The sequence below is a fragment of the Urocitellus parryii genome, unplaced genomic scaffold, assembly GCF_045843805.1.
Source record: "Urocitellus parryii isolate mUroPar1 unplaced genomic scaffold, mUroPar1.hap1 Scaffold_40, whole genome shotgun sequence".
Classification (NCBI taxonomy): Eukaryota; Metazoa; Chordata; class Mammalia; order Rodentia; family Sciuridae; genus Urocitellus; species Urocitellus parryii.
In genome coordinates, this window is record NW_027553586.1 from 8,305,360 (window position 1) to 8,318,159 (window position 12,800).

The 12,800-nt window shown below is 42.5% G+C and overlaps 1 protein-coding gene across 1 annotated transcript; it reads left to right on the top strand.

Moving 5' to 3' along the window:
- The first annotated feature begins 1,658 nt into the window (after positions 1-1,658).
- On the top strand, positions 1,659-11,569 carry LOC144252300 (ankyrin repeat domain-containing protein 50-like). The gene is given in 5 exon segments (XM_077794715.1): positions 1,659-1,881; positions 8,056-9,046; positions 9,048-10,855; positions 10,858-11,105; positions 11,108-11,569. Coding segments are annotated over 5 exon segments (3,714 nt in total). The 5' UTR covers positions 1,659-1,676.
- The last annotated feature ends 1,231 nt before the right edge of the window (positions 11,570-12,800 follow it).

Below are 12,800 nucleotides of genomic sequence, written 5' to 3' on the forward strand. Positions count from 1 at the left end.
GACCTCACCAGCCTCAACCTCCACACCCAGCTCCCCTGACCCCTTCCCACACCTATCAGATTTTTAATTTGAAACTTACTTAATGACATTTTTCTTTAAACTATAAGCATCAAAAGAGCACATCTGTATCTCCAGCTACCTGGGGAGCCACAGTAGAAAGGTCATGAGATCAAGGTTAGAGCTCAGTGGTAGAGCATTTTCCTAGCATGCACAAAGCCCTGGGTTCCATCCCCAGCACCACAAAAATTTAACAGAGCAGGTCAGGACTGAGGCAGTTTTGCTCTTCAGCACACACCCAGAGCTTGGCATGGTGCTCACAGTAGGTCCTAAGTAATGATGTTTTGGCAATTTGGGATGGAAGACACATAACTTCAATACCCTATGCTCATTGATATGATAAACAGTGATAGAATTGCTAACATAGAAAATTAGAGTTGATCATTTCTTATTTACATATTAGTAAGTACAATGGAAGAAGACTCACTAATGCCATGACAGCATTTAATAAAGATTTGACCATAGAAAGTGACTCAACCTTGAAGACCAAGGAGAAGCCAGGTCCATGAGAGAAGGGGTATGCAGACCAGACACAGGAGGCTGGGGCAGCTGTCTGGTGAGGGTTACCGGGGAAAGCCATGCATGGCTGGAGTCCCTGGGGAAGGGTGAGTGGCACAGTAGAAACTCCCTGGAGGGGCCATAGAGGCAGGTGGGCCACCCTCGTAGCTCGGGAGAGAGAGAATAGGAGTTTGGACTTGAGTGATGCTATTACAATGGATTAGGGGTTTTAGAAACATTGACTTTTGCCTGGTGAAAAGTTGGATCTTGGTGTCTAGGGTATTGAAGGATTGAGAAGAGAATTGTAGAAAATACAATTTGTAAATTTCTGTTGTTCGTAACTGAATGGATTGTGTCTCCTTCACTTTGTTACCTGCTTAGCACCCCATTGGGCATTTAAACACCTCAGGTAAATATTTGCTGAAAGCAAATGAGCATTGTTTTATTTAGGAAAAACTTTCATTCAACAGCAATATAAATTGCAGAAGTAGGAAATACATTACTCGGTGGAATCAAACTTAATCATTTTTCTTTACTTTGCAATGTGAAAGTATCAAATTGGACCTAGAATATAGTTCTCTTCTTCCAGGCCTTTAAAATAACTGTGGTGACTTGTTATACACATGCAGTCATCTCATGAGAGAAATGAAACACATGTAAATTCTGTGGAAGCCTTGATGCTGATCTTATTACGGTGGTCTGAATATTTGCTTTGCTTTGTTTTGTTTTCCTCTGCAACACGTTTTATGCCCTTGTCATAGATAATTCAAACTTTAACACCAATTCAAAATCCAGAAGGGAATATTGAACTCTAGGCTCCCCGTCCCTCCAGGCCTTCCTGGGTTGTGCTGGGTCTCACTCTCACACACAAGTACACTGTGCTGTGGAAGGTGACATCACTGGAAATGCCAGCTATTTAGGACCTGTATTCTACTTAAAGTAAGGAATTGACGTTTATAACATTTTTGCCCTAAACATGTTTAAACATTTTATCCTACAGTCTTTTGTAAACATTTGTATTGGTACTACTACTGTTTGAGTACTGAATGTGACATTGTCACCAGTAATGTTCCGGATGTGCTGTGGTGTCTTGCAGGTGTGTGCTGCTCCCACTCCTGGGCATGGAGCCCCCTCAGCAGAGCCTGTTCCTGCTGGTGGACTCTGTGGATGAAGGGTGCAATGTCACTGAAGGAGAACAGACTGCCACCAGCTTATCTGGGACTGTCGCGGAACTGCTTGCTGGTCACCATGAGTTCTTCCCACCGTGGCTCCTGCTTCTCCGTTCTGCCTGAAAACAGAGTAAGGCTGTTCCTAAAATGTTTACTGGTAAGCATACTTACTTACTGCCATCCGATGCTTCTACTGACCAGCAACCACTTGTTTTCTTCCGAGAGTGAAGTGTGCAGTTGGTAATCTGGGTGTTGCCCCTGCTCCTTCTGTCACTGTTATTAACTGTACCCTTCTACAGGCGTGTTAAAGACAGTCTGTGGCATGTTTTAAAGCCGCTTAAGCATTACTCTTTGCAGAACTCTCTTCCTAACTGCTTGGTAAAGGACGGTGGCACATCCTGCATGCTGACTGCCCCGGCCCTGTGGGGCTGCCTCCCTGCTGATGTCCTTTGAACTAGACTAGCATCTGAAGAGTAGTGAAGGCTCAGTGCCAGTCACTCTAGTGTTTTCCATGGTGTCTAAACAGAGACAGTTAAAAACCCTTTAGGATGTCACTTGAAATATTTCCTTTCTCTTAATCTTTTATTGATAAGTGAGAAAACAGAGTATATAATGTATAATGAAGATGGTTTTCTTCATTTCTATTCTTTTTTCTTGATCTTTGTACTTTTTAAACCAACCCTAACAAAGTCACGATCATGCCAATAAATCATATGACATGCTTCCTGTGCCCTCTGGGAGGTGAAGGAGTGTAAACAAAGGACCTCTCCCAGGACTTGGCTGTAGCTGGGCAGACACTGACTGGGGTCATGACGAATGGGCCGTGTCATTTTTGAGCAGTTCTGAGCATTTGGCAGCATGGCAGACTCTCCTTCATCAGTTCAGTGGCTTAATCACCAGCTTCGCTCCAGCTCAGCTCCTGCCTCAGGTCCCTGCTGCCAGTGAAGCACTGCAGGCTTCCAGGGGAGCCATTATTTTGGGGTGTTGATAAGAATTGAGGGTTAAAATGAGAATGGCTAACCCTGATATCACACAACCTGCCGAGCATGTACACGGGAGTTGAAGGCCCCTGGCCTGAATTCCCATGCCCTTGTCTCCTCTTGTTCTTTAGCCCACATGTCTATACTATGTGTTTACATAGTTCACACCTACAAGACACTCCATGTACCATCTCAGCTCTACCAGGCGCTTAGCTCTGTGACCTTGCACAACTTGCTTAATGCTCCGTATGCCTGTTTCCTCATCTACAAAGTGGAAATTACATAAAGTTAAATCACAAATTACGCGTGAAGCACTTAGGATATTGCCTACCTAATACATACTAAGTGCTTCATGAATGTTGCTATTATTTTCATTTATTCACATATTTAGCCAGTGACTTTTGAACTCTAATTATTACTGTTCATAAATCTAGGTCATTGGTTTCAACTGGTACCCAGTATCTCTTCCTGGGAATAAATCTTCTATTGTTTTTCCATTATCCTATTCATGGACATTTAGATTGTTTCCAGTGTCACTGAGTGAGCATCCCTAATCAGAAATACTCCAGAATCCAAAAGCTGTTGAAATGTGGACATGACGCCACAAGTGGAAACTTCTACACCATGAAACCATTTTATCAACAAAATTATTAAGCATATTATATTAAATTACTTTCAGGCTGTATGAAACATAAGTGGATTTTGTGTTTAGATGTGGGTCCTAATCCCCACAATATCTGATTATGTACATTCAAATAGTCCAAAACCTGAAAAAATTCAAAATTCAAAAACTCTGGTCCCAGGCATTTCAGAGAAGGTATGTTCAACCTGTATTGCAAAAACTACTTTAGGAATGTGCTTGTATATGGCTTCATGTACACATGTGCTAAAGATTTAAATATATTTAAAGTTAGAATTGGAATTGCTGGGTCATAGAACATATACATTGTGAACGCTACTTAATTTTATCAAATAATAGCTAGTGTGCTTGAAATAATTGACGCATGTACCAATAACATGAGATTTGCCATTTCTCTACATGCTCATCAGCCAACATCTGTTATTTGCAGATCCGCTCTTATCTGCTTTAAGGCATCTGCACTGATATTCTTCTGACTAGAATGTTCTTCCCTTGACTTCTTACCGCCTTCTTACTTGGACCCCTACTCAAATATCAGTTGCACACGAGCTTCTGATTGTATTTCTATTCTAGTTTTCTTCTCTCCCCGGCTACATGGTCATAAACTCACTATCTGGTTTTATTTCTTCATATATCCGATTACTGTTTAAAATCTGTCTATATTTTATACTTGTTTACTTAGCAATCTGTCTTCTCCACTAAGATATAGTCAACATGAGAACAGGAATTTTTCCTTGATCCCCAACCTCCAGAACAGAGCTTGGGACTAAACTGCCATGCCTTGATTTGCAAATAAGTATCTTCTTTCAACTGTGTTTAGTGGAACAAGCAATGAACTAGGAATCAGGTGGAGCTAGATTACAGTCAGATTGTACCTATCCTCCCTTCTCCTCCCCAGTATACTAATTGTTAAAAATGGTGGGCTTTGTGTGGACATTTACCACCTCTGCTGTTGGTAAATTTTTAATTTGGGAGTAAAAGTTAAGAACATTACTGAGGTTATTAATAAATACCATAAAATTGCTTTCTGAAAAGACCATATTATATTCCTTCCTGAAAGTATGTGTGTTGCTTTCTTTGTATTTCCACCAGTATTTTTTTTTTAAAATATTTATTTCTTAGTTCTCGGCGGACACAACATCTTTGTTGGTATGTGGTGCTGGGGATCGAACCCGGGCCACACGCATGCCAGACGAGCGCGCTACCACCTGAGCCACATTCCCAGCCCCTCCACCAGTATTGAGTTAAATCTTTTTTTAGTACTTGTTAACTTGCCATGTGAAAAATGTTATTTTATTTGGACTTCTTGTTTACTGTTTAACTGTTCATTTATTTATCAGTTTGTCTTTTTTTTCTTTATCATTTTTGTTAATCTTTCTATCAAGAAGGTAGTGATTTTGTTATTGATTATTTTTAAGGTTTTTATTTCATATGCTTTTATTCTTTGTAACTATTTTCCTCAGTTTTTAAAAACTGTAATAATTATTTTGAAATCTGTTATATGTAAGCTAATTATTAGCCTTTATATTACATATTCTTTTATGTTTGATTATGTTATTCATATGGATATTTTGTCCTAAGTGGTGAAAAATAGGAATCTAGGATTTAAATGATTAGTTGGACCACATATTTTTTCAGCATCTTCTTGATTTCCTTTACTGTTGCTTGGCAAATTGAAAGAATTAGCCCATTCAAAACACCAAGAATTTACTTACAAAATATTTTGCAGATTTTTGTACATATTGATTCTGATTATAAAAGTGACCCATGCTTACATAGAAACATTTTATTTTTTTATTTTTTTAATTTTTAATATTTATTTTTTAGTCCTCGGTGGACACAACATCTTTGTTGGTATGTGGTGCTGAGGATCGAAGCGGGGCCGCACGCATGCCAGGCGAGCGCGCTACCGCTTGAGCCACATCCCCAGCCCACATAGAAACATTTTAAATGACAACATACACCAGCATTGATTCCATCACTTGGAGATAAAACACTGATTGAGCACTCTAACACCTTGTGTTCTTAGTTCTTAGTGTTCCTACCTAGTTGAGCCTATGCTTTGTACCAGTTTGATTTCATGCTTTTTAAATTTAACGTTCATGAGCCTGTTAGCTATTTTTTGCTGTCTTTTTAATGGCTATTTTTATAGCTGCCTGATTTATCTGTTACATACTGGAATTCTCTTAGCTTCCTTTGGTCCCACTGTCAGGTTTGACTTTCATGTTCCCCAGCTACAGGTGCTCTTGGGGACATGTGGCAGTTGCAGTGGGCATCAGTTTCTAAGCAGAGGTGCAGATCCACTCACCACCTCCAAATAAAATCAGCCCCTGAGCAGGAGCAGAAGTGACTCAGTAGCAAAGTGGCCCACATTCTATTCCTCCGGAAATTGTGATCATTTTCAGCCTCATCTTGTAATTATTGAAAGTGCTTTAATATCAGTATACTAAATTGTATATGTTCATAATCAGGGATTACATGTGTATTTGTCAAAAGTCACAATTAAAAACGTTATTAATTTTAGTACCTTTAACTAAAATTTTTTTAACTGGTGGATTAATAATCATATTTCTGTTTTAATTAATAAATAACTTCTTATTAGTGACAAGCCTAATTTCTTCTGAATACATATTCCCAATGTCTAGATCTGAGGGAGATTTATTTTTCATATTGCAAACATTTTGCATCTATTCTACGTAATTAATTCCATCCCTGTTTCCTCCCTGTTATCTCCATGTCAAACATTCGCTTCCTCTCAAAACTTTCTATTCCTATTTTCACCAAAACAGCAAACTTCAAAGTCAAAAAGAGCTATTAGAATCCTGGTTCTCTACTTGTTCTGTGCTTTAGCTTCCTCATTTTAAAATAAGCACTCTGGTGGCCCAGGGCTGTCAGGGAAGGCATGTGTAGTGAGTGCTCCAAGTGCTTCCTTGAAGAGTGGACTCTCACAGAGCACTGTTTCCTGCCACGCCATTCTGTCAAACCTGTTCCTGTGGAGGTTGAGCCTGGGTTGTTTTAATTATGTCACATTTTAATCCTGAGATCTTAATTACCTTGAACTAGAGATAAGTACTCATAATGGGTGATATGATCGTTCTTGTGACTCAGACCATAGGTTCAGCACGTTGTATTTAAAACACTGTATAACATATAGGATACTATTTTAGTACATTTTTTATTAGTGATGTGTCAGGTGTTTTCCTTTTTAATTTTAAATTGTTTTTAATGAATTTCTGAAGTCAAAAGCACCCAGACACATAGGACAGGGTTTGGAGGCTATCACCTCATTTCACTGTGAATGCCTGTTGCTGTAAATTTCTAGGCATGTTTTAACTCCTCCTCAGTTTAAGTAGTGTTGTCTTTTTTTTCATAAGTAAAATTTGTGTTTTGAGATTATTTTTGTTGAGGATTTAATGATCACTTGTGTGTATATAAAATCATAGATTCTATTTTTTTACATAGATTTAGGGCTGTGCAAATTTGTTATTTCCTCATGTTTCATTTTGGTAGGTTATGTTTTCTAATAAATATGTCCATTTCATCTAAATACTTAAAGCTTAGTATCACAGAATTGTCTAACAGTTTTCTCTAAAAATCAAATTTTTAATCTTTCCGTGATCTCTCTGTCTGTCCTGTTGGCAAAGCCAGACATAGGCCTGCTTGGGCTCCTTTTTCCACACAGTCCCCCAAACCCCATAATCGGGGCTTGTTAGTAGTCCCAGGGTCATCCTTCTTCTTTATGTTTGCTGCTGCTGCCACCACGATTGTCAAACCCCCTGGGCCTCTCAGCTGGAATATCCCAGCTTCTCTGAAGGCTGTGGCCTCTACTCTTGACTGGATGCAGCTCCTCCCTGGAGATGTTGGGATGGTCCTTCATAATGCAGACTTGGTCACACTGCTGCTTCACCAAGTTCATGTGCTCTGCAGCTGCTTCTTCTGGAAGGCAAATATACAGTTGTCTCAGGAATTCATGTCTGTAGATCATGAATGAAAATCATGATCAAAATGAAATCATGGTGCCCTTTAAAGAACTTAAAGTTTTAAATAGCTGAAACTAGTGTAATTTTAGGTTGATTTGAACTTTATTACGTGGCTTTGTTACTACAAAGCTAAAGTTTTGTAAGCATAATTTGACCAAGTTGCATCTTAATTAGTTCAAGCTGTTTATTGGCAGTCCAAATTTTAATTATGTTAATTTGATAATGTGTAAAATAATGTAATTCAGAGGCAGTGGCAGGTGATATTCTAATTGGGTGTAAATATTCAACCCCTTAGTTGAGGCTAATGTATTTTCAGGTATATGCTGGAGCTATATCCATGATTTGTATGAAAAAGATCATGTAAAAACAAACTGTACTTGTGTGTCTGATCCTCCTCATTTGGAAGTAAGTTTAGAACATCTTCAAAAGGCACTATTCGAGCATGTCAGGCTGTGATGCTTGGTGAGGCTCCTGTGGTGGGGTCCAGAGGCCTCAAGCCACTAAAAGCCACTTGCCAATGAGAAAATGAGGTTATTTTTCTGTCATCCATGTGTTTTTGCAGAAAGAAAAGAAAACTGATTTACATACTGCCATGTATTAATAGATTTATTAGCATTAATTAGTTGATTTTTTATTAGTTTGTTGTAAATTGAAAACATTCTCTTTAAAGATAAGGCTGCTTCCATAATACTTCTCAACTGAAGACATCTGCTTTTTTGTTCTTCTTCCAGGTTTTCGAAAAATCAGTTTGGATGACCTTCGGAAGGCATACATTTTCAAGGATGTGCAGCAGTACATTCTTCATCGTTTAGACCAGGAGGAAGCTCTGCGGCAGCACCTCACGAAAGAAACTGCCGAGATGTTAAATCAACTGCACATTAAAAGCAGTGGATGTTTTCTTTATCTAGAACGAGTTTTAGATGGAGTTGTGGAAAATTTTATTATGTTAAGAGAGATTCGTGACATCCCAGGAACTCTGAATGGTCTGTATCTCTGGCTTTGCCAGAGACTTTTTGTAAGAAAACAGTTTGCAAAGGTTCAGCCAATTTTGAATGTCATTCTTGCAGCCTGTTGACCTTTGACTGTCACAGAGTTATATCATGCAGTATGGACCAAAAATATGTCCTTGACCTTGGAGGACTTTCAGCGCAAGCTAGATGTCCTCTCCAAACTTCTTGTCAATGGACTGGGAAATACTAAGATCCTGTTTCACTATAGCTTTGTTGAGTGGCTTCTGGACGTGAAGCACTGCACTCAGAAGTATTTATGTAATGCGGCAGAAGGACACCGAATGCTGGCCATGAGCTACACCTGTCAAGCCAAGAATTTGACACCATTGGAAGCACAAGAATTCGCACTGCATTTAATTAATTCAAATTTGCAGTTGGAGACAGCTGAATTAGCCCTGTGGATGATATGGAATGGCATGCCTGTCCGAGACTCTCTGTCCACTTCAATACCCAAGGAACAAGAAGTGCTGCAGCTGTTGGTTAAAGCTGGTGCTCACGTCAACAGTGAGGATGATCGCACATCGTGCATAGTCCGACAAGCCTTGGAAAGAGAGGATTCTATCAGGACACTATTAGATAATGGAGCTTCTGTGAATCAGTGCGATTCAAATGGGAGAACGTTATTGGCTAATGCCGCCTATAGTGGCAACCTTGATGTGGTGAATTTGCTTGTCTCTAGGGGAGCAGACTTAGAGATAGAAGATGCTCATGGACCTAGCTGCTAGACAAGGTCATACCAAGGTGGTTAATTGTTTGATTGGGTGTGGAGCAAATATCAATCACACTGATCAAGATGGTTGAACAGCATTAAGATCTGCGGCTTGGGGCGGCCATACTGAGGTCGTGTCTGCACTGCTTTATGCTGGTGTAAAAGTGGATTGTGCCGATGCTGACAGCCGAACAGTGCTGAGAGCAGCAGCATGGGGAGGCCATGAGGATATTGTTCTCAACTTCCTACAACACGGTGCTGAGGTTAACAAAGCTGATAATGAAGGTAGGACTGCTTTGATCGCGGCAGCATAAATGGGACACAGAGAGATAGTGGAACACCTGCTGGACCACGGAGCAGAAGTCAATCACGAGGACATGGATGGCAGAACCGCGCTCTCTGTCGCTGCACTTTGTGTGCCTGCAAGTAAAGGGCACGCATCTGTCGTTAGCCTTTTGATCAACCGAGGTGCTGAAGTGGATCACTGTGACAAAGACAGCATGACTCCACTGCTGGTAGCTGCCTATGAAGGACATGTGCATGTGGTGGACTTGCTTCTGGAGGGAGGGGCTGATGTAGATCACACAGACAACAATGGCCGGACACCCCTGCTGGCAGCAGCTTCCATGGGTCATGCTTCAGTAGTAAACACACTTCTGTTTTGGGGTGCAGCTGTGGACAGCATTGATAGTGAAGGCAGGACGGTCCTCAGCATAGCTTCAGCACAAGGAAATGTTGAGGTGGTACGCACTCTGCTGGACAGGGGGCTGGACGAGAATCACAGAGACGATGCCGGCTGGACACCTTTGCACATGGCAGCCTTTGGAGGTCACAGGTTAATATGTGAGGCGCTCATTGAACAAGGTGCTAGAACAAACGAGATCGACAACGACGGCCGGATCCCCTTCATCCTGGCTTCACAAGAGGGTCACTATGACTGTGTTCAGATATTATTGGAGAATAAATCCAGCATTGATCAGAGATGTTACGATGGAAGAAATGCACTGCGGGTCGCTGCCTTAGAGGGACACAGGGACATTGTCGAGTTGCTGTTCAGCCGCGGCGCTGATGTGAACTACAAAGACGCAGATGGCAGGCCCACACTTTATATCCTGGCCTTAGAAAACCAACTGACAATGGCCGAGTATTTTTTAGAAAATGGTGCAAACGTGGAGGCGAGTGATGCTGAGGGCAGGAAAGCGCTCCACGTTTCCTGCTGGCAGGGCCACATGGAAATGGTGCAGGTGCTCATTGCTTCCCACGCAGACGTCAATGCTGTGGACAACGAGAAGCGCTCGGCTCTGCAGTCCGCAGCCTGGCAGGGCCACGTCAAAGTCGTGCAGCTGCTGATCGAGCATGGGGCCGTGGTGGACCACACCTGCAACCAGGGTGCCACTGCTCTCTGCATCACCGCACAGGAGGGGCACGTCCATGTGGTCCAGGTCTTACTAGAGCACAGTGCTGATCCTAACCACGCCGACCAGTTTGGACGCACAGCTATTCGTGTTGCAGCCAAAAATGGACATTCTCAAATCATTAAATTATTAGAAAAATATGGTGCCTCTAGTCTGAACGGCTGTTCCCCATCTCCTGTTCACACAATGGAGCAGAAACCTTTCCAGTCGGTGTCTTCGAAAATGCAGTCGCTCACAATCAAGTCCAACAGCTCCAGCAGCACCGGCAGCGGGGATGAGCAGCCGTCCCTGCGCGGCCTGCCCAACGGGCCGGCACACGCCTTCAGCTCGCCATCGGAGTCTCCCGACTCCACCGTGGACCGGCAGAAGTCCTCCATGTCCAACAATTCCCTGAAGAGCTCAAAAACTCCTCTTTGAGAACGACTTCCTCCAAGGCGACAGCGCAGACAGTGCCGATGGACAGCTTCCACAGCCTGTCCTTCACGGAGCAGATCCAGCAGCATTCGCTGCCGCGCAGCCGCAGCCGCCAGCCAATCGTGTCCCTGTCCTCCACCACGCAGTCCCTGGGACAGAGTCACAATTCCCCGAGCAGTGAGTTCGAGTGGAGTCAAGTGAAGCCCAGCCTGAAGTCCACCAAGGCAAATAAGGGGGGGGGGAATCGGAAAATTCCAGCAAATCCGGGTCAGCTGGGAAAATGGCGAAGCAGAGCAATTCTTCACAACCAAAGGTCTTAGAGTATGAAATGACCCAGTTTGATAAGAGAGGACCCGCAGCCAAGTCTGGGAGGAGTGTGCCCCCTAAACAGACACCAGCAGACGCCCAGTGCAAAAGCCTGGTGCCCTCCGCCCAGCAGCAGCTCCTGCTCCACCAGCAGGGTGGGGAGCAGAAGAGGAGAAACGGGATCCTGACGAACCCCAACTACCACCTCCAAAGCAACCAGGTGTTTCTTGGTAGGGTGCCAGTCCCACGGACAATGCAGGACCGAGGGCACCCCGAGGTGTTGGAGGGCTATCCCTCCTCGGACACGGAACTCAGCCTTAAGCAAGCCTTGAAGCTTCAGATCGAGGGTGCCGACCCCAGGTTCAACTACAAGAAGGAAACGCCGTTGTGAAAGGTGGGACCTGGTCGGCCTAAAGTATCTGCACCCCGAAGTTAGCTCCCTTGGCTGGGTGCTCCCCTGCCTCCTCAGGGCCACTCCACCTTCCAGTCTCCCAGCCAGACCTGCCCTGCCCCGTGGAGTGGAGTCCTCCCCACATGTCACCCCGCCCCCCCTCCCTGCAGGTGACCAGCAGCGCATAAGCCTGGCACAGCCACATTCATTCTCCCACTGTGTTCTCGGTTGGTGTCCCCACCTGAATTGTAGGCTCTGGGAGGGTTAGTGCTCTGCCCACTGCTATCTTATGTCCCTGGATTAGTGTCTGAACAGTCTAGTTTCCAGGAGGAAGTGGACATGCCTTGCGTGTTCAGTTACCCCCTCTTGGGAGATGCTGATAGGTGAGGCTGTTCTGTATATTCATCTTGCTGCTTGGAAGAAGAGTGTTTGTAATGCATAGTAGATAGTTGGCCAATACTAACTCTGTTCCTCACTCAGAAAGAAGTTTACTCAGTAAAAGGTAGTTTGTTATTATGACAGATCTCTTGAGAATCTCCCAAAGTCATATTTTCACATACTGAGCAAAGAATTGAGAGGTGGGAAGTGTATGGTTGGCAAGGTAGGTGTGTGGAGCCCGTTGTATTCAGGTAGAACAGTACTTTTTAATTGTAAAATCTTTCCCCTTCCCACAAAAGTTACTTTGTTGATTATATAGGGGAAGTTGGTGGGAAAATAGGTCTACAGTTTTTATGTTACAGATATTTTTTTTCAGAATCCTATTTCCCATGTTGGAGATAAATCTGAAGATTTCATTAGAAATCTGTTCTGGTTCATATTAAGCTACATTGATCCTACTTTGCTTAACTGATTTTCTTCCTTTAGCAAAATTATACTCTAGCAAATTGCAGTCTCTTTCTTGCTTCTTTTGTTTTTGGGACTATCTTCCAATAATAAACATCCTTCAGTTTGAATTTATGGATGACCAGGCAAATGTCACTCAAAAATAATCTGTATAAAATAGAAAATTCATTCTCTACTGTAGCTTATTTTAAAAATAGGTACAGCCCTCCAGCTGTCATTCTCATCTTTTGTAAAGGCACAAGTATAAACATATATTAAATACAGTAAACCACATGAACTAAGGTAGATGTATTATGGAGCCTTTTAAATTAAATAATGAGTCTTTAGATTATTAAACTTGTACTTTATGTGATAAATAGTTATAGTTAGATTGATATGCATATTCTTA